This window comes from Onychomys torridus, chromosome 4, assembly GCF_903995425.1.
Source record: "Onychomys torridus chromosome 4, mOncTor1.1, whole genome shotgun sequence".
In the NCBI taxonomy this organism is placed as follows: Eukaryota; Metazoa; Chordata; class Mammalia; order Rodentia; family Cricetidae; genus Onychomys; species Onychomys torridus.
Window position 1 is genome coordinate 141,284,907 of NC_050446.1, and position 22,139 is coordinate 141,307,045.

The 22,139-nt window shown below is 50.0% G+C and overlaps 1 protein-coding gene across 3 annotated transcripts in view; it reads left to right on the forward strand.

Moving 5' to 3' along the window:
* The first annotated feature begins 790 nt into the window (after window positions 1-790).
* The window catches only part of Nol4l (nucleolar protein 4 like), a 79,060-nt gene continuing 57,711 nt past the window's right edge, over window positions 791-22,139 (forward strand). Inside the window, exons 1-3 of one of the 3 annotated variants that reach the window (XM_036185928.1) lie at window positions 791-878; window positions 10,006-10,161; window positions 15,731-15,842. In XM_036185928.1, the coding sequence (XP_036041821.1) occupies window positions 10,090-10,161; window positions 15,731-15,842 (184 nt within the window). In that variant the 5' untranslated portion in view covers window positions 791-878; window positions 10,006-10,089. Of the gene's footprint in view, window positions 879-10,005; window positions 10,162-15,730; window positions 15,843-22,139 lie in introns of those variants that run through there. The other 2 variants (XM_036185927.1, XM_036185929.1) reach the window with 2 other exon arrangements.

The following is a 22,139-nucleotide window of genomic DNA, read 5'->3' on the forward strand; positions in this document are numbered from 1 at the left end:
CAGCTGTCAGCGGCGCGCACGGCCCGCCGGCCCCTGCGCGCGCTGTCAACAGTCATTAGCGCGCGGGACGCGCGCCTCCCCCTCGGTCCCCCCGCCCGGGGTGGGGCCCGCACCTGGGGCCCCCTGCTCGTTAGCGCACCCGGGCCTCCAGCTTAGGTCCGGAGGGACCTGTCCGGCTCAGAGCCTCCTCCTTCTACCTAGAACCCATTCAGAGGTCCGGTCCCCGAGGGAGGCGGGACCCCAGAGTCTCAGAGGGCGCCCCTCCTGCAGTGGTGACAACAGCGGTCATTTATGAATGTCTCAAGAGGGCAGGCATGTTTGTGCTTCGTTTGGGGTTCCCGCAGCCCTCCTGGGAGGTGGTGAAAGCCATGGCGCACTTGGTGTCATTTCGCGCTTGAGGACACTGAGGCGCAGCCCCTCCTCGTCTGAGGGCAGGGCTGGATTGTCTTCAGTCTCTGACTCACTTCTAGGAGCACTCTTATTGCTCAGATCAGGCCGGTCCCTGACCCTGCAGTATCTCCCAAGAGAGGCTTCATCCCTGCCTGGCACTTAGTCTACCCCCCCCCGCCCCCCCGCGCGCGCCCTTCTCTTTCCCAAAAGGGTTGCCTTAGCCCGCTGCACTCCCTCCCTTTCCCCTACCCTGTCAGGAACCCCAGAGTTAAAGCCAAAAGAAAGAAAAAAGAAGAGCAGAAAAGGAAAAGGCTCCTGGGAGCAGCTTGAAGGATGTGGCACCTCGCTGTGGCTTCGGGGTCCATCACAGGCACTTTCTCTGTGGCCCCGGGCGTGCATGTTGGTCCTCGGCGTGATTTGAAAGAAGATAGAGGTTCAGCGAAGCAGAAAGGAGGTCTTGGAATATGTGAGGCTGTTCCAGATGGCAGGTGCGACTCGATGGCAGTGCTCCGCACTAACAGTTGGAGATTGAGCACAAGGGTGGATAAGAGGCAGGTGCTACATTGAGTCCTCAGTGCCTTGCTTATGCATTTATTTATGGGTGTGGGGAGGGGTTCCTCCCACTGCCTCCTCCAGGTCTGAAGAGCTCAGTGGCACTAGGGGCTAGAGAATTCCAGTGTGAGTCTTGTTTTGAAGGGATTGCTTGTTTTCAGTTAGGTAATATTTAGAGTCAAGAGAAATAAAAACACTGTCACTTGTATTTGAGCAGGCCCTCCTCCCTGGCCATCTGATTGCAACCTTACAAGTCATCAGCAGCTTCTCCTGAGACTCTGGGAGAGACTTTCAGAGGTTGGGGTGATGCTCTTTCATTCTACTTTTCCATCTCTCAGTTTTCTGTGGCTTTAAGATCTCTCCACCTCTTCCTACCCTTCTGTGGCTCCTCTGCAGGAGGCTAACTCCTCCCCTTTGGTTCTTCCTTTAGCTCTGCTCAGGGGTTGGAATAAGACTCCCTTATCCTGAAACTTCCCAAACTCAAGTCCTGGCCAAATTGAATAAAGCGGGGAACAAGCCCTGTCAGTGCCTGGGAGGAGCATGCCCAGTGCCTTTTGCTGTGTTCTCAGCCTCTTTTCTGGCTGGCCTAGATGGGATGGAGCAGCATCATTGAGTTTGCCTTCGCAATCAACCCCCTGAAGCCCCAAACTCCCACACAAGTGGAAGCCAAAGGTTTGTCCCCTGGGGTGTGCTCTGCTGACTGATGCCGTCCTGTAGCAGCAATCCTGTTGATTTTCATGCCTCGTTAAGAGTTGGATCTGGAATGCACCAAGAGCGCATATTTTAAGGACTTTCTTGGTGGTTCCTTCCTCTCCCTTAGGAGGAACCCACTTGAGAAATGTGCCTGCTCTTTAGCAACATCCTCTCAACCATGGCCTCCTTGTGTCTGGAAAGCATAGTTCCCTCTTACAGTGATGAAGCTATGCTAAAAGGTGTCCCGTGGCTTGAAACAGTGTTCTCACCTTGATTAGTATGTAACTTGTTACCAGCCAGCAACTTCAAAGTTGCAGAGATGAGGACAGAGCCTCTGCCCATTAGCAATTGGACTGTGCTTGCTATCAAGGCCACGGCTCCCTTCACTTGGCTTCTGTAGGAGATGGACAGGATTCCGTCTGAGGGCTTGACCTGAGGGATACTTCCAAGGATTGCCATGGCCTGCCAAGATGCCCTGGTTCCTCTCTTCAGTCTGTATATAACAATCTCCTTTTGATGAGTATTCTGGTCACTTGAAGAAACTGAGGAATACAATCCCTCCTAAAGTAACTTTGCCAGGAAGTCAAAGTGCAGGGTCAGGCTTGGAGTGGGGGGAGGGGGAGGGGGCGGCACCCCTGTGATCCACAGTAAGTCTCTGGGCAGATTTCTTGAATTTACAGTAACATTGCCTAATAAGAGTCTTCTTCCCCCCATCCTATTAGGAAAGGTAGCCTTTGCCAGAGATGAAAATATTAACATACAAGGCCTGGAAGCCCAGAAGTGGTAGCTGTATTTAATGAGCCAGTGCCAATTTTACTACTGTCTCATTCATAGAGACGTGCTAATCAGCATTTCTCAAAATCTTTTTGCATGATAGTCATTTGGGGATGGACTTTCTAAAACCACAGAGCAAAGACTTGGTAGGCTAAAGCAGACCAAGAAAATATCCATTTTGTTTGTTTGTTTGTTTATTTTTTGGAAGCAGAGTCTCATGTAGCCTAGGCTGGATTTGAGCTCCCTATACAGTAAAAAAAAAAAAAAAAAAAAAAAGTCTTGAACTTCTGATACTCCTGCCTGCACTGTAAGAGCTGGTATTACGAGTATAAGTTACCATATGCAGTTTATGTGGTGCCAGAGATTGAACCCAGGGCTTCGTGCATACTAGACAAGCACTCTACCTACCAATCCATATTCCCAGGCCCCAAACACCCTTTTTTGTTTTTTGTTTTTGTTTTTTGAGACAGGGTTTCCCTGTGTAGCTTTGTGCCTTTCCTGTAACTCACTCAGTAGCCCAGGCTGGCCTCAAACTCACAGAGACCTGCCTGGCTCTGCCTCCCGAGTGCTGGGATTAAATTTGTGCGCCGCCACCATCACCCAGCATAAAGAAACCCCTTTCTTTTTTTGGAGCTAAATCCCCAACCCCCCATTTTTAACAACTGCTCATATGATTCTTTTTTATATATTTTATGTGCATTGGTGTTTTGCTTGCATGTATGTCTGTGTGAGGGTGTTGAATCCCCTGGAACTGGAGTCATAGACAGTTGTGAGCTGCCATGTGGATGCTTGGAATTGAACCCAGGTCCTCTGGAAGAACAGCCTGTGCCACTGAGACATCTCTCCAGCTCTCCCACTTTTTAAACTTTTGTTTGTCTTTATTTTTCAAGATGGGCTTCCTTTTGTGTAGTCCTGGCTGTCCTGGAGCTCACTCTGTAGCCCAGGCTGGCCTCGAACTCAGAGATTCATCTTCCTCTGCCTCCTGGGTATTGGGGTTAAAGGTGGGCTACCACCGCCCAGCACCATATAATTCGAATGCTGCTTATGTAGGACCCACACTTGGAGGACCAGAGTTCTTCATATTTTGAAATATCAGTTACATGTAAAGTAGACATTTTGAGGTTTCTTCAGTTGTGTGCAACCCAGCTTCTGGAGCAGAATTCAAATGGGCTAGCTTTAAGGCAACGTCTAAGAAAGTTAGTAGCTCTACAGCTTTAAAAATGAATGCCATGTCCAGTTAGGTTAGTTTGGGTCTGGCTGGTTGTTCTGGAGTTGGATGGTTCTGGAATATGTTACCATGGCAATGTTCTTCCCTACAGAGAAAAAACTCTCAGTGACCCGGTATTTTTCATGTCCTCCCCCATGAAATGCTATAGAGTTTCTTTCTTTCTTTCTTTCTTTTTTTTTTTTTTTGAGACAGGATTTCTCTGTGTAGCTTTGCGCCTTTCCTGGAACTCGATTTGTAGCCCATGTTGGCCTGGAACTCACAGAGATCCGCCTGGCTCTGCCTCCCAAGTGCTGGGATTAAAGGCGTGTACCACCACCACCCAGCTAGAGTTTCTTTCCATCATTCCCACTTGGCATTTCTGGAAGCTGGATCGTTAGGAGAGTCCAAGTCCTCTCTGATCCAGTCCCCTAAGTAAAATGAACTTCCTTTGTCAATACAGTGTGCAGCTCGTTTAAAGCAGGGGATTCAATGAAACTGGCTTGGGTACCAGGCAGAAGTGGCTTGGCTGGGGCATCCCAAGGCTAAAGTGAGGACTGGAGATGCTGTTCAGTGGCAGAGTGCTTGCCTAGTGGGTACAAAGCCCTAGGCTCAAAATGGCCAGTACAGGGAAGGGGTGGGGGATGGGCAAGGTTCCCAAGGCTATCGGGAAGACACTTTGTGTTCCTTTAATTAGCAGCTCTCTCATATTTCTGTCTGCATTCCCAGCTAGGGAAGGCATGCCCCTCCTGCACCATTTACCATAAAGGTCATTACCTTCATGGATGCCTGTGACTGCTGCCAGATCTCTTTGTTACCATCTTCCTGGGGCTCTTGTTGAAGGCCAGACAGACATTCTGCATTCTGGTGTTCTTCCTTTAGGGTCTTAAGCACACAACCTCCAGGTGGCCACAGCTCACTAGAGGGCTATCGGTGTATGCATGAGTCTGCAAACCTTGCAGGGTCTGAGTTCTGTTTGTTACAAGCCCTCCCCTGCTAGAGACAGGACCCAAGGTTGAAAATAAGCAATCTTTTTTTTTTTTTTTTTTTTTTTTTTTTTTGGTTGTTGTTGTTAAGGTCTTCCTATATGGCCCCCAGTCTGGTCTGGAACTCTCTATGTAACCCAGGCTGGACTTGGCCTTGAACTCCTCCTTCAGTCTCCCAAGAGTGCTGGGATTACAGGTGTGGGTCACCACGCCCAGCCGAGCAATCAATTTTTAAAGAGGTAGTTACTGATAAATGCTCCCTTGAAGTTTCCCTGGGATCATTTTATGGTCACACTGAACCAGGTGCAAAGCCACTGCTTAGCCAAGTGTACCTAAGAACAGAGGTGGGAGGCTAGGCCAGGGACAGAACAGGTACTGGGTAATAGATTTTGTTGTTCTATCTAGGTACATTCATTTGGGGAGTTTTTTGTTTGTGTGTTTGTTTTTTGAGATAAGGTCTCACTTTGTAGTTCTGGCTGGCCTGGAACATACACACACACACACACACACACACACACACACACACACACTCTCTCTCTCTCTCTCTCTCTCTATATATATATATATATATATATACACACACACACATACATACATACACACATACATAAATACACACATATATGTATATATACATATATATGCAGTAAAACACCGTATACATAATAAATAAATAAATCTTTAAAAAATTCACAGAGATACACCTGCCTCTGCCGGTGTGTACCACTACACCTGACAACTATTAGTTATATTTTGAACTCAGGAAAAACTTACCTGTCCAAGTTTGAGGACAGCCTTAGTATATTATTTAAGAATTAAATTAAATAAGACTATGCATCTCTCCTAAATGTGGATATTACCTCATGGGATCCAGTTTATAGCTGAGTAGATCAGAGTGAGAAAAGCAGATTCCTAAACACAAAGTGTTCAGGCTCAGTGAGTTCAGAGGGAGGAGATGAACATTTACCAAGCGTAATGTGCCAAATGGCTCACACAAACTTACCTCCATTTCTTTTTCATGTATGTGTGCACCTGTGCATGCATGTTTGCATATATGTGCATTTGGAAGCCTGAGGCTGATGTTGGAATTCTTACTCCTCACTGTTCTATCTTAATTTGACTTATTGTTTGGAGATCTCACTCTGTAGACCAAGCTGGCTTTTAACTCAGATTGGTCTGTTTCTGTCTCCCTGGTGCTGCAGTGGAAAGCTTATTTTTTGAGGCAGGGTCTCTCAGTCAGACCTAGACCTCGATGTTAAGACTAGTTTCCTTTGCCAGCTTCCTTGTGTTTACATGAATCTGATCTCTGGACTTCCTGCTTACATGCAAACACTTTATCTGTGACCGATGTCCCCAGGCACACGTATCCCTTCACACACATTCTCACTCCATCCTTAGAACATTCAGTCAGGACAGGCCCATCTTCTAGATGAGAAAACAGTATCAACCAGTGAAAAGGAGCCAGGCAGTGGTGGCACATGCAGTTGGGAGGCAGAGGCAGGTGGATCTCTGAGTTTGAGGCTAGCCCGGTCTAAGGAGTGAGTTCCAGGACAGCTGGGACTATACAGAGAAGCCCTGTCTTGAAAAACAACAACAAAACAAAAAACAAAACTGAAAAAGTAAAATGAGCCACCCAGGGTCTCTGAACTGGTGAGAGGCCAGGCTGGTGACCAGCAAGTCCTAGAGGTCCTCCTGTCGCCTCAGGCATTTGGATGGCTGTGCTCAGCATCTTAGGTGGGTTCTGGGGACTCAAACTCTAGTCCCTGTGCTATGCAGCAAGAGTTTTTTAGCCCTGGAGCTATCCACATAGCCTGAAAATTGATACTTTTTCAAAGTTAAATTTTGAACTGGACGAAGTGGTGCACACTTTTAATACCACACCCAGGAGACAAAGGTAGGTGGATCTTTTTGAACCAGCCTGGTCTACATAGTGAGTTCCAGGCCAGCAAATTTTCTGTCTTAAAACAACAACAACAACAACAGCAGCAGCAACAACAAAATAACAAGTTAAAGTTTAACAGATCTATAGAAGACAACATAGATCACTCATATTCTTAGTAGACTTTTTAATAACTATGCACACCTATACAACCACATCCAGACTGAGGACTAAAAACTCAGTTGTATTTATTCTTGAAGTTCATTCATTTTAAACCTCTAGTTAAAAGTGTTTTGATGGGCTGGAGAGATGGCTTAGTGGTTGAGTTCAATTCCCAGCAACCACATGGTGGCTCACAACCATCTGTAATGGGATTTGATGCCTTCTCTGTCATTCAGGCATACATGCAAAATAGAGCACTCCTATACATAAGTGGATCTTTTTTTTTTAAGGGTATATTATTTAGAGGAGGCTGGAGAGATGGCTCACTGGCTGCTCTTGCAAAGTACCTGGGTTTAGTTAGCAGCATTGACATGGTGACTCAGAATTGACTAACTCTAGTTCCAGGTGATCCAATGTCCTCTTTTGGCCTCAGTGGACATCAGGCATGCACAGGGTGCATATACATACAAACAGGCAAAACATCCATACACATAAATAAGTTGGGTTTTTGTTTGCTTGTGTTTGCTTTGAGACTTGGTATTACAGTGTAGCCCTGACTGGTCTAGGACTCATTATGTAGTCCTGGCTAGCCTCAGACTCACAGAGATCCACCTACCCTTGCTGTCTGAATGCTGGATTAAAGGCTTGTGGCACCACATTCAGCAATGGCTTTTAAAGAAATTCACTATAGCTGAGCTTGGGCTTGTAGCACACACTAGTAATCCTGGCACTTAGAAGTAGAAATGGAGCTCAGTGATTAAGAGCACTGCCTATCCTTCCAGAGAATGTAGGTTCAATTCCCAGCAAATGTGACAGCTCACACTGTAATTCCAGTTCCAGGGTATCTGATACCCTTTTCACACATGTGGTGCACATGCAGACAAAAAACAAAAAACAAACGAACAAAAAAAATCCTATACACAGAAAATAAAAATAAAACTTTAAAAAAATCTCTGGGGTTGGAGAGATGGCTCAGAGGTTAAGAACACTGATTGCTCTTCTAGAGGTCCAGAGTTCAATTCCCAGGACCCACATGGTGGCTCACAACCGTCTGTAATGAGCTCTGGCTCCCCTCTTCTGGCCTGCAGGGATACATGCAAACAGAACACTGGATACATAATAAATAAATAAATCTTTAAAAAAAAAAAACCCTCTGAGTTCAAGGCCAGCCTGATATACAGAGTGAGTTCCAGGACAGCCAAGACTGTTATACAGAGAAACCCTGTTTCGGAAAAAAAACAAACAACAACAACAGCAAAGGACCAGAAGTTCAAGGCCAGTGCTGGCTACACAAGGAGGCCAGCTTGGGCTACATGAGACCTTGTCTCAAAAAAGCAAAGAACTAACAGTGTATTATAACTGACTGTCTCAATATTTGACCTGTCTTGATTGTTCAGGGCAGTATTTGAAGATCCTCTAAATACTGGTAGTTACCACTCAGCTAATGAACAAGCTGGCCATTGTTGAGCCTGTAAAGACAGTTTAGGACTTCAGAGGGCTGGGATCCCCTGAGAAGGAAGTAAAAGTGATTCCTGGCAAATATGAACCTGAAAAGATGTGTAATTTCATAGCTCATCTTGTAAGTGACCACCAGGGAAGCTGGAAGTTTGCCCACAGTTGCAGGGCAGTGATGGTGGGCTAACATGCAGCTTTTCTGCACCCATGCATTGTACACACACATATGTGCTTACACAGATGCCTGCTGTTTAATAAGTCTGCATGAGATAGGTCCTGACTGGCAAGAGAGGTGTATCAGGCAGGTGAGGCCATAACCCAGAGATATTGCCCAGGAGTTCTAGGGTTCAGCAGCTCACAGATGCCTCAAGCAGGCCAGTGGCAGAAAGACTTTCCTGTTCTACCATCACTGCATGTCTCTCTGGAAAGCCAAGGGATAAAATCTAAGTCTGTCTGTTGCATTCTACTAAGGCCTATATTCTTCAGCTACGAAGTCTGAGGGCCTAAGCTATCTGTTCCCAGGCAGGTTCCAGCCATCACAAGCTCCCAGAGTTGTAGTGTTCCAGTGGTGAGCTCTATCCTATACTCAGAAACTTGGCCTTTTTTCTTTATGTAGCCCTGGATGTCTAACGTGCTGTGTCAACCAGGCTGGCCCCAAACTCACAGAGATATATACATGGTGGTGCAAGATAGTCAAGGCCACATGCCATGGTGGGGTAGAGTGTGTCCAAACCACATTGCTGTGCTGCTGCTAGCCAGTTGCCTGCTTAACAGTAGTTGTTTATCAATCACCTACCATGTGCTGGGCATTTGTCTTGGTGTGAGCTGGCCGATGAATTCCACACCTCCACAGGGCTACTCTCCTTGAGCCTGCATCCTCTGGGAAGGATTGTCTTGGAGTTGTATCTTTGCGTGTATCCTTCCACACTATTTGTTCTTGATCTCTGAAGCCCCCTAGAGCTTTCCCAATCTTCCCATAGGGAGATGATTGCTGAGAGCTGGTGTCTCCAGATGTATCTTGTATTCTGTGGACCAGGAGACACCTTCATGGCACACTGGCTTTGCCTAGAACTTGTGCCCTACAGTCTCCCTATGGCCTCCCTCCCCAGGGGTGTGGCGAAGAGGGGGTGTGGAGGAGGGTGTGTGTGCAGGCACCTCCCACACCTCTTTGCTACAAAGAACTCAGTCTCCAGCTTAGCATACCTTGTTGGGCCAGCTGATAGCACTCAGGCCAGCCTGGTAAGAGGCTAGAGGCCCATAGCCATCAGGCTCCCAGCCCTGCCACATCCACATGGCCTCTAGCCTGTCTTTCTGTACATCTCCCCACACAAAGAGCCTGGGTGCTGTGGCTGGCATTCAGCTGCTGGAGTGGGGAGGGAGGAAAGCAGTGAAAAGCTTTTCAGAAAGGCCTGGGCAAAGGCAGGAGCCACCCAGGTGATGGGAGCTGGTCCCCTGGGACCCCAACCCAGGACCACAGTGAAAGGTTACTGCTAATTGGCAAGCTCCTGATGGGGCCCGCATCTATTTAGCACCCCCCTCCCCAGAGACTTGTAGGATGGTCTTGGCACAGCGTGTGATTTGAGAGCTCTCTGGGAGTCTGGCACAATCTGTCTGAATTGTGAACACTGAGCCTCTTGGTTTCCTGTGCTTGTGTTGTCCTGTTTCTCTGCCCATTGTTGCTGGTAGATTTAGTAGCCCCCTCAGCCACCCTGACTTCGGTACCCTCTCCCCAGATCCAGTGGGCTCCCTCTTCTCCCCAGCCCCTAGCCAGACTGTTGGAGGCCATGCTGGGCCAGGGAGCAGCAAGGTCCCTGCCCCCCTCCCCTGACCTGTGGCCTGGCCTCAGGGCCCAGCTCTCACCCCTCATCAGCCCTGACACTAACACGGCTTGTCCACCCTGTCTGTCGCAGGGGGCAGATGGCCTGTCGGAGCCTGAGGGCATCTCTCTGAAGCGGGTTGCTGTGGTGGAAGATTTCTTTGACATCATCTACTCGATGCACGTGGAGAGCTCCGCAGAGCCAGGCAAAGCCCCCAAGCACGCTGGACAGAAGAAAACCTACCGAGCGGTGAGATTTCTGCCTCTGCCTCTGCTGGCAGCCCCAGGCCTTGGCAGGAAGCCATGGGCTCCGCACATGTTGGGCGGGGAGGCGGGGCAGGGAGCTGAGGCGTGATGAAGCGGCCTTTGGGGATCCAGGGGGGCATGGGGCAAGGGCATGGCAGCCAGAGATGGCTCACAGGGTGAGGGGCGGGCTCTGCGGTCAGAGCACAAAGAAGAAGCAGGTTGAGATGAGGGAGAGGAAGAGAAGGAGAGGGGCTGGGCAGGGCAGGGAGGAAGCCCTCCTTCCCCAGTTTCAGCCTCTTATAGCCTGCTGGGGGAGCACAGATAATAAGATTCGCAGGGGCCAGTGCTTCCACAGCATGGCATGGACTGCTTGCCAGCTTGCCCTAGATGCCTCCTGTGTGTGAGCTTAGCCAGAGTACCACACACTATAGGTCAGGCCTGTGAGTTCCCAGAGGCTCTGGGTCTGAGAACTGCCTCCTACCTTCAGGAGGTCACAATCTTGGGCCAGAGAGGCTGAAGGCAAAGAGATAAACACAAAAGGAGAAATGCCTCCAAGGCCAGCTTTGAGAGAGCAAGAACCCCATACCTGGGAGGCTCAGCAACCATACTCCTAGCCCTGGACATTTAGTGCTAAGCCTGGGGGGTTTCATGGAGAAGGCAACATGTATACTGGCTACCTTGAGGAGGGCAGAAGGGAATGGAATGGCTCTCTGGAGAAATATTACACACTAGGGAGTTGGAAATCAGGGCTGTAGAAAGAGCAGTGTCCCCAACCTTCAGGAGGAAGCTGCTAGGCAATGCCCCCCCCCATTTGTCCCCACATCTGAGTCTGTACCCATGGTTCATGCCCAGGTCTAAGCCCACAAGCCAGACATTTTGTCAGCTGAGTCCTCATGGCCATCCTGTGACTAGGGTTCTGTGGTCCATTTTCTAGTTAAACGAACAGACCCAGAACCTCAAGTCACCTGTCCAAGGTCACACAGAACCTGAGTAGCAGTGAGCTGGTATCCTTCCAGGCTTTCCATGTGGATTTTCTCTTCAGAATCCTATAGTTCTATCTTTCTGGGGCCAGGCTTGCCCACCTATACAAGGTGTAAAGGTCTTGAGCGCTACGTGTGGATAGCCGTGTTCTGTAGTGAAGGTGGCCTGTGTAGGTATGATTTCCGAACATGGCCCAATTCAGAAGCTCCTTTGTCTGCATGGGTTTTAGCTCCTTGCCTTTTCATGTAGGTCTGTGCACCATGTGAATACAGAACCATGGAGTCCAGAAGACAGCATTAGGAACTAGAGCTACAGTTACAAGTTGCTATATGGGCACTGGGAATTGAACCCATGTCCTCTGGAAGAACAGCTAGTGCTCTTAACCACCGAGCCATCTCTCTTTAGGATGGGTCCTTTGCTGGGAACCTCAGAGAAGTGAGGAACCAACCTGAGTGCCACAGGATGATCACTGTCTTCCCACCCTCCTGCTGCCCATGAGAAAGGAAGCCAGTCTGAGGGTATTTCCACATGAAGCTATAGAAGGGGGCCCGTCAGTCTGGAACCCGCAGGCTCCCCTTGGAATTGAGAAGGCAGTGTTTGCTCACTGTTGAGCCTAACATAGTACTGGGCCTCCACATATATCAGGGTCCATCCCTGGCCCTTTCCAATCTCACCTCCTAAGTCAGATCTATGTAAAGGCTACAGGCATAAAGCAGGGACTCCTGGGAGCCTCCATTTTAAAGTGAGAGCCACAGCCTGCCTGAGGTCACCTAGCTGGTGCAGAGCCCAGCAACTGACTAGTATCTATCCTTCCTTGCCACAGATCTCCTGAGGCAAACTGTCAAGCCAGCCACCATGTGGGCTTGGCTATATGGATCTGGTGACTTCCCTGGCTCCTCAGTGCCCAGCAGGCAGTCCTCAGTGGGGTCTGTGGCCTCTGGAACATGCAGAGGTTGAGGGTGAGTTGGGCCAGTCTTACCAGCCCTTATGCTCCCGGGCTAAGTGGACAGCTAGCTCATTGCTTCTGATCCATATGCTGCCATGTGCCCCATTTCCCTGCCCAGCCTAGAGCTGGCACATGACTGGCATGGAACTGGCTGGGCTGCACACACAGCTGGAATTTCAGCACAGGGCCAAGGTTGAGCCCAGCAGGCCAGGGTCTTTCTGCAGCAGTTCAAAGCCAAGGATCCAGTGCTCCCCTTCCCCTGTACGCCTCCTAACCCTTCCCACTCTTCCCTATCTGCTGCCTTTCTTGTGCCACCCTCTTCCTGTTTCTGGGGTAGAGGTGGTACCTGGATGTCCTAGTCCCTCATTTCATCTGCTTCCCTTTCCTCCCACCCCAGCCTAGCTCCTCAGTCTTGCTCTTCAGAAATGAGCTCCCCACCCTGCCCATCGCCGTTAGAAAGCACCCCCAAGCAAACCCTGTGCTGACACTGGCTGTGGAGGTGCACAGCCTGGCACCACAGGGTCTCATCAGGCCCTCGGATGAGCAGTTTTTTGGATCTGTCACTGTGTATTTTGCCAAAACTGAACCCTGGATCTGATTTTCCATCTATAGGACACAAGGACTTTAAAATTCTTACAAACCTAAAGTGCCTCAAGGGGTTGGGAGACAGTAGGGGACTGGGCAGCCTTGTTCAGGGCACTAAAGGAGGCCATTTCTTCATTAGAAGGGAGAGTCTTTCTAGCAGCTGAATTAGAGAGGAAAGGTTATGGGCTTGTAAGGCCTGGAGTTTTTAGAGTCCGGCAGAAGGCATTTGCATGAGATGATACAGGAGGAGCCCCTGTTTGAGCAGGGAGCCCTACCATAGCCTCCCAAGCAGGGTGACTTGAAGGTCCAAGGATCCCAGGAATCTCACGGTGCTAAAGCCAGGGAAAGTTCTAGCTTGCTTCCGGTTCCCTGAGCTCTTTTCCTAAATGCTTCCCTGATCTCACTCCATCAGGGCTTGAGGAACCTTTCCACTTCCTCTTCCCCCAAGGGATGCTAGAGGCCTGATCAGCTTCCAGAGCGCAGATCTGGCTACCCAGGCTACTTTGGAGTTGAGGCCAGATGTGGTCAACAGCTGTTCTAGGCCCACCACGTGCTAATCCACCACAGGGCAGAAGGAGGATCTTGTAAAGTGGTGCAAATCCCCACCCCACCCCACCCCACCCCACCCACCTCATCAGGCTCTGTTGGCTTCTGAGTTGGGGAGTGAAAATGGGCCTTGCAAGTCAGCGACTCTGCAAATAGCTTCTGCTCTCTCTGCCCGTGAAATCTCTCAGTTTTTCAGACTGAGAAAAACAGAAAAGGGAAATCCATGCATGGTTTCAGGGTCCCGGCAGTAGACCCTGAGAACAACATAGCAGGATCTCAGGACAGCTGAGGGAAGGCTACTGGGGACACAGGTCCTGGAACATCTCCCTTCTAAAACATACAGGCAGCTCTCTGGTTCTGTTTTGTACATGTATCTATTTCTAGAACAGTCTGAAGCCATCTGAAAGCCACCATCCTCCCGACAAGATAGTGTGTGAGGATTGCCTTTCTGGTCTCACTTTTGTGTATATGTGTGTGTGGTCCCGTGGACCTGTGGCATCTAGGCACTCAGACAGAAATAAAGGCTCTATTTCTGGTCCTGGACCAACTGAAAGATGAACCAAAAGATGCTGTGGAAGGTGAGAGAAGAGGGGCTGTGTTGTCCATATGGGTCCCTCTGTACAGAACCGATTCCCCAGGCTTCCTTCTACACTCTGCCCCACCCTCTGACAGCTCCAAGGACTTCTTACCTCTCCCATTCCCCTGTGGGACCCAGGACCATAAGATATACCCCATGACTCAGCCAAGACCCCAGAAGATCTTGTTGGTCACCATTTCTCCCTGGAGACAGACTCCTGTGCACGCTGCAGGCCAGGCAGCAAGAATAGGCATTCTCATCCTGTGTGCAGCTCTGAGCAGAGCAGAGCAGCCTGGCCAGGGGCTGCTCTTGAGTCCTTTGAAAAGTGTCTGTCCAGTACAGGTGAGCAGGCAAGCCTGACTAGTCTCTGGCAGGAACCTCCTCCTCCTCCCTCCAGTTTATTGTAGCTCTTTTCCCCATAGCCACTCAGCTCTTCGGAGGCCTAACTTTGGGAGCAATATCTCAGGGGAGCCCAGGACCTCATCTTTTGGCCAGTGAACCCTGGCCCTGGCTGTGCCTGGAACTCATTTTTCCCTCTTGCCCGTCTACAGCCGAGCTCACTATTCCCAACTCAGCCTGCTCTGAAAGGGACTTGCAGATCTCAAGGCTAGGATGAAGATGCCTGCTTACCTAGCAGAAAGCCCCCCACCTTCCAGTCCTCATTCCCCAGTGGGCCAATCTTGCCATCCTCCTCCACTGGGGCTCTCCCATTTGTGGCTGCAGCCAGAGATGCTGGGGTGTTGGCCCTTGTCCTTGACCTCCAGAGCAAAGCAATCAGACAGGGGATTTAGAAAGGGAGATAGCTCATCAAAGAGACTGCCTGCTCTGCAGAGCATCAGATCAGCTGAGAAGTAACAACTGTGTCACCAAAATTAACTCAAGTTTGCAGCTGGCAGGAGTAGCCAAGCAACTAGCAGGCCAGTGGCTGGCCTGAGAGCTTTGAAGGCTGGTCCTTGGGGGCTGCAGCAGCCTGGCGCACCCTCGCCGTCTGCATACCCCAGCTCTCCTCTCCTCTAGCAGCAGAGATTCAGAATATTCATGAGTCCTTGTTCCTAGTCCCTATAGAAACAGACTGTGTTCCTGCCACAGAGAAGGACCCAGTGCAATCCAGAGTAGCCCCCAAGCCCTCACCCGACTTTCTTGCTGGGCTGTGGTAAGGACAGGAATGCTTGGTGATGCTGCCCCCTAGTGGAGCGGAGCGGGAGAACCAGGCTCTGGGCAAGCACGTGAGAGGAAAAGTGGCATCCCAGGGACAGCCAAAACAGAAGCAGAGTTCCCAACCCAGAGCAAAGCTGACCCTTAGTAGATTTCTAGGCCACACCCCCTCTCCCTGCTTCCTACCCAGCCTTCTCATATTCCCTCCATTCCATCTCCACCTTCCCTCCCTCCTGCCAGCTCTCTTCCTCAGCATGGGATAGTGAGGCTTGCAACACTGCCTCTCAAGAGCTGTGTGACCTCAGCTGAATCCTTAGTTACAAGAAGGAACATGAAGATCCCCAAGTGGTACAATGTGGAAAACTGGATGCCCCCAAACCAGCCTCCTCCTCCTCTAGCTCTGCCTGAAAGGCTCTTGGCCTGCAAGTTAGCCCAGGACATCAGTGGTAGAACTTTGGGCTCTGTTCATAGGCCAGTGAATTTACAAGTGGGTCTTAGTTTATCCATCTCTCAGAGGAGAGCTTATTGTACTCTGGAGCAGTGTTCATAAGTTCACCCTTTAGTGGCAGCAATAAAATGTTCTAAGAAGAATATTACTTGTTAGAGGTTAAAAGCCAGATCACATTTAAATGCTTTTCGTTTGCAGTTTTTAATCTCCTTTATTCATGTTTTAAAAAACAAGTGGCTCATTTACAGCAAGGAATGGAGGCCATTGGCCTTGTTGTCACTGGTGACTATGTTGCCTCCAAGGTGGCACATGACGTGCAAACTGTTTTCTGGCAGATCGCGGAGACCTACGCCTTCCTCCCCAGAGAGGCTGTGACTCGGTTCCTCATGAGCTGCACGGAATGTCAGAAGAGGATGCACTTTAACTCCAGCGGCCCGGAGCCCAAAGGTGGGGGCCACTGTTCCCAGAGGCCAGTATGATTGGTGGCACTGCCCCAAGAGCCTTGTTTGAGTCTGTTTAATTTTTTAATTAATTAATTACTTGATTACTTACTTGTTTTTGAGACAGCGTCTCACTGTATAGCCCAGGCTGGCCCCGAACTCTCAGCCCTCCTGCCTCAGCGTCTCAAGTTCTGAGATTATGTGTGTGCCCCACACAGCTTGCTTATTGTTATTGTTATTGTTGTTGTTTTGTTTTGTTTTGTTTTTGTTTTTAAGTTAAGCTTCACTTAAATCAATGGCCCATCCATCCTGCCCTTCCAGGCTTAGGCTAGCCTCTCCTTCCACCTCATTTCTGGATAGAAATGGGTACCCTTCCTGTTCTCTAGGTGCTGCCATCCTAGCCACTTGGCCTTGCCCATGGGGCTGTTTGTCCACTCATATACACATGGATCTGGGTCTCTGAAGAGAGGCACACACTCCATGAGACATGTTCCTTTTACTGTTTGGCCCTTAACACCTGCTGATGTTGGGCCCTCACTGAGGTCTGCTCCCTCCCTGTGCACACACCCATGTGCCCTCCAACCAGTAGATCAGTGAGGACTAATTAGAGTTTAAAATGGACAGACCACTTGTGATTAGCAAGTTGCCCCTTGCCCTGTTGAGCCCAGTGAGACCATCAAGGGTCCCCATTCAATATCTCCCTATACTGTCATCCATAACAATCCATCAGAGCTTGTCTACCTGCAGCTGGCTTTGACTGTACTCAGGCCAGCACATTCGGCCATGGTTACCATGACTCTAGTGTGTCATGGGTTGGGGGTCACTGGTCAGAGTTCTAGGCCTTGCCCATGCTGTGCTTCTTCTGGCTTTAGCCTGCAAATGATGAAACATGGTCAACGGGGCAAAGGGGTTGGGAGCAGTTGCCCAACCATGATAACGAAGTAGGAATGGAGAGTAGGCCACTTATCCAGGTAGAACTCTGATGGCATCCACTCACCTTGGGAGGAAGAGTCAACCACATGATGACAGCCAGGTCACAGGAACACAGGCCACAGGCAGAGTTTTCCTCTGAGTGCCCTGAGGCACCTGAGCAACTTGTGACACCAGCTGACTCACCAAATCAAGAGGCTTTGCTGCCTGGGAACCACTTGTCAGTGGATGCATTAAACAGTGGCACATTAACCAGCTCCCAAGGTGTGAGGGTCCAGAACTGTTAATGCTGTTCTGTTGAGAGCAAGCTCCTAGGCCAAGCTGTGTGGGTATGGGTCTCAGCTCTGTGCTTGGGGTTAGAAAGGGTCCCTACTCAGAGGACTGATAAGACTTGAGAGGTTGTCTGTGAGCCTGGCACAGAGCCTAGTATGGGAGAGTGACCCTAAGGGATGCTTGTCACATGATCACACATGGCCTGGCCCCAGGGCCAAGACAATCCTTGGCCTTGCTGATGGGCCTGGAGGGCTTTTCTCTGCTCACTCCCCACATTGCAGGTCTGGGCCCTGAGCTAGCTGCCTGGATCCTGCCCACCCAAGTATGCTGGTCCTCTCCTGTTCCTGCCTTAATTGTTTCCATAGCAACTAGAGGAGTCAGGCACAAAACTGCTGCCTGAAGGAACAGAGGCAGGGCTGCCCTGGGGGACTGAAGGCCTCCCAGCTCTCCTGCTCTGCTTCCACCTGTGAGGAGGGTGCTCCTCCCCAGAGGCTGCAAGGTCTTCAGGCTTCTGAGCTTCTCTCCCCACTGATTGCCTCCCCCTTAGGAGGGTCCTTCCCACCCACAAGCCCCAGGAAGGAAGAAAAGGAGGAGAAGGGGGGTTGCTCACAGCTGGGAACTGCTTAGAATATAAACCAGCTTGAGGACTGTGTGCTGAGCCTCTCTCCCGGGGCTTATCTTGACAGGAAAGAGGACAGGTGTCTGCCCGTTCTCAGTCCTGGGCAGCTGACCTTCCCACTGCAGAGACGTGACTACAGGAAATCAGACAGAACATGGCCCATGGACGAGTGGGCACCAGGCCAGGGGGATCTGGTGTGCAGTCAGTCTTGTTCCCTGCTGTGTGTCCCACAGCAGGTTAGGGAACCTCTCTGCAAATCTCCTGCTCATAATAGCCGTGAGTTGTCAGTCCTGGCATACAGCCAAGGAAACCAAGACCCAAAGAAGTGCTGGGTGAAATCACTCATCCAGGCTTCCCTCACCTACCTCCCTAGAGAGGAAAGCAGCAAAATTGCCTGTATCATCAGCAAGGTGGAAGCTGTGGTGGTGCAGATGCATAAAAGGAGGCCACTCTGCAGGGCCTGGGACTTGGGGACCTTGGGAACATGAGCCATTGTTAGGTTGTAGTGCTTAGACCCAGGTGGCTTCCCTTTCCCCTAGACCCAAAGCTAGTGGCTACAAAAGTAAGGTCAACTCCACCCTGAGCAAAATAGCTGGGTCCACCCACGTGCTAGATTTAAAAAGGAAAGTTTGGTTTCTGGACTGCCAGTAGAGAGCTCTGGAATCTGATAGGTTCCCTCTCTGCTCCATGGCTTAAGGCATCAGCCCCTAAATCCTTGTTGCCAGCTTGCTCCCTGACAGGAGAGGTCTCTACCCTCTGAGTTCTCTCAGATTGCATCCCTGCCTGCTAGTCCTCCCTTCCCCCAGAGGCGGGCTTCTCATTCCTGTCCCAGAAAGGTGGGGAGGAAGGGGGGGACAGGGGACAGGATGGAGTCTCCTCTGGGGCTGTTGGGAGACTGTCCAGTTTCCTGGCCTCATGCTGGAAGGAAGAGGAGGAAGCAGAGTGGCCCCAGTGAGCAGCCTGTCCCCAGCAGAGTGTAGGGCCCAATGGCTCCTAGCTTCCCACTCTACAAACAAAGCAAGCTGCAGAGGGTCTGGAAGTTGTCACCACCAATCTCCCACCAATCCTAGTGGGAACTCATTCTCAGACCAGCCTGCCGTCCTGGGCAGAGGAACCTCTGAGGGTGCATTCCTGCCTTCTCCACAGTGACAATATACTGTGACGTGGTTGCAAACTCTGAGCTGCCTGTGAATAAAGTGGCCTGTGGTCCTGCTTCCTTAGGAGCATGCCAATCTCCAAGCCAGACTTCTCTGCAGTTCCCAGGACCGCGCTGGCCCTTCTAGATCCCTCCTTCCCGTGCTCTCCAGTCCCTTTCCTGCCCATTGCTCTCTTCTGTCTTGCCTTGTTGGCTGGCCTTTTCTCTCCCCATTCTCATACTCTGTGTGACAGTGGGACGCTGCATAGCCTTTCTGTGTGATGGTGTCCTAGCTGCAAAGACAGGGCATTACTACAAGCACAGTCTCCTGGGGTTTTTGGGTCCGTGTGGAGCCCATAGGGCACTCTGAGTTCTTCTTGGCTGAGGAATCCACTTTATGCTCTTCAGAAAGCTTTCTTGAGCTACTCCAGGGCCTTCTTGGCTCTAATGGACTCCCTTATACCCTACCCCACTATGTCTACTCCTCCTTGTTTTTCAACCTCTTTTTCCCCTTCGTGCAGCGAGCAGTAAATATGAGTGATGAGTGATGCAGATGTGTAAAAGTTGCCCACTCTGCAGGCTCCTGGAGCTTGCCCATCCATTGGCTCCCTTCCTTCCACCTAGGCTTAGAATCCCTGTTTTGTTTCTGAGTCTGAACCTCACAAGGCTGGCTGGTCTTGTGGTTTCTCTGCTCCTCTAGCACATGTCCTTCAAAGCCCAACAGAGCTCTTATATCCCGCTGGCCAATCTGGAAACTTCTGTCATCTCTGGACTGAGGAGTTCTTTAGGTAAAATGTTGTAAGAACGGGCACTTGGAGAATGTGAAGTCTGGGCATTCCTTTTTGGAATTTGTGTTGATTGACAGGTGCCATTTGTATCCACAGTGGAGCTGAGCATGGCTTGGCCTGTCCTATGTTGGGCAGAGCCTAAGTTGTTGATCCTTTCCAAAGCCCCAGAGAATCAGGCTGAGCACTTGGGCTGGTTTCCATTTTCCTTGGCAAGGAGGTGCTGAAGCATTGCTTGGGGCCACTTCCTTGGCTTCTCTTCCTAGCAGCTGCTGGATCACTTAGCCTCTGTAGGTGATACTTCTTAACTCTCCTCTCTACATAGTAATAGCATCCAACACAGTGACATCAGGCTGTCTGCAGTGGCCTGGGCACCAGAGAGCCAAGGGAATCCCCCTCTTCCCGTTTACACTCTGCCTTAACTTGCCTGGCATGGCATCCTTCCCACCTGTGAGCATCACACAGGGCCACCATCAGCTTTGCATCTGTTATTTTCCACTCACCATATCCAGAGCTCATGCGGCTCCCCCAGCCCTCTGCCTTTCTCCTTGCTGTAGTGAGCCAGTTCTGACCTCCCACGCCAGCTCCATGACTATCTTCCTCACTGGAAATGTCCCCTGTCCACCTTGGCTGCTGCCCCAACAGGATGCTCACTCCTGGAACCGAGGGAGTACTTAACTTCATGGCCTACCAGCGCAGGTGTTCTCTGATAGCTGTTTTTCTGCTTTCCTGCCACGGGGTCTTGCCCACCTCTTCCAGAGCAGTTCTAGCTCCTTTGGGGTCCTGGAAGCATCTTCTGCTTTGTGGAGATTGTGGAGAGCACAGACCAGGGAAAACCCTTTCCTTTTGCCTACATATAGATCACCAGCCTGGCCATTCTTCCTAGTATAATTTCTCTTCCCTAAGCTAAACTGTCATCTGCTCCTTGATAAGCAGCCTTGGCATTCAGGTACAGTGTAAACTACATCAGGGCATCTTGCCTATGTAGATGTCCAAATGCAGAGAGCCCCTATATGATCAGGGCCATTGGAGGGTGGGTGGCTCTTCACAGCCTCCATGTGGTTCAGCAGCTTCATCCCAGGCAATTTCACCTTTGAGGAAATCACAGTGAAGTCGCACTTCTCAGCCAGAAACACCATGATTCCGAGATAGGAACATGGCTCTTGTCTATGGCCCTATCTCAGGGTCCTTGGAATCATTTACCTAATATGTTGCCTCCCATCCACTCCATCTTAGTAGATCAGGGCTTAAAAGCTCCCTGGGGTTAAGGAAGTTAACTCTAGGTTGATTGTGGTCCATTGAGGAAAAGACCAGCTCCATTTTCCTACAAGCTAGGCTCATGTACCCAGGATTCCCTGCCCCACCCAGACATGGTGGAAAATACAGACCAGCCCTCTCCACCATCTGCACAGTGCTCAGGCACAGTCAGTGCAGTGTCAGGTATCTGAAGTCAGTCTGGAAGTGAAACTTGGGGAGTGTAAAGACAGGCTGGGAGCAACACAGACTCACAAATGACACACTAGCACCAATAATGCTACAGTAATTTTTTTTTTAAAGTGGGCTGCCATGAATCTGATAGCTACCATTTTGAGTCAAAGTCATCAGTATGGAATTGTATTCCAGACTCCTAGGTGATGAGTAAACATTTTTAGATATAATTTCTTTGTATGCAAGTAAGACTTGAGAGCTTTAGAGGGAAGTAGTAAACTTCTTCCTCTGATCTGTTTTTAGGGCTTTGGTGCCCTTGAAATGCATGTTTCTATTAGTTATCCAAGTTCATTAAAACACATTTGTCCCTGCAAAGAAGGGTATAGAGACGTCTGGGCCCAGTCTGGCCCCGCAGGAGGAACCTCCGAGTGCCTTTGCCCTGTGTTTCAGAGGCTGTTTCTCCTTTCCTCACTGTGGTCAAACACTTAGAAAATGAGCCGTTTTAGACTCATTTCACACAGCGTTTATCCTCCTGAGGCTTCTTCACTTGGCACAGGGCTGCACGGGTGCAGAGGTCTCTTTAGTTGGGTGCTGGCTTTGGAGGGGTAAGTGGAGCAAATGACCCTGGGATTGCCCCGTCACCTGGCCCTGTCATCCATCTTTGCTACAGCCTGTCTCTTGGCTGTGGTGGTGCAGAGGAGGGCAGGCTTTGCTTGGTGAGGCGGTTGCCCTCATTCCACAGGACTCAGATCCCACCCCTTCGGTGAAGTGGAGATCGTTTGACAGAGAGCCTACAGTAAAATCAACCTAGCCTGAGGCCCGTGTGAACAGGAGAGGCCCAGAGGATAGGTAGCCAGGCTGATGTCATGGCCACCAGAGAGTCAAGAGTCATCTTTACTTTCTGACCCATAAATTCCATCTCTTAGACTGGTTCTATGATGGAAAAGATCAAAATACAGACAAATAGGTATGCCCAGAGGTGTTCCCTGCAGTGTTGGTTACACTAGTCATACCTAACCAATCGTAAGGGTATGGCTCATGTAAATTGTGGGAAAATACCCATGGCAAAATGTTTAGGGGAAAAAAAAATTACCTCTAGTGCTCAGGAGGCTGAGCAGGAAGATCATGAGTTCA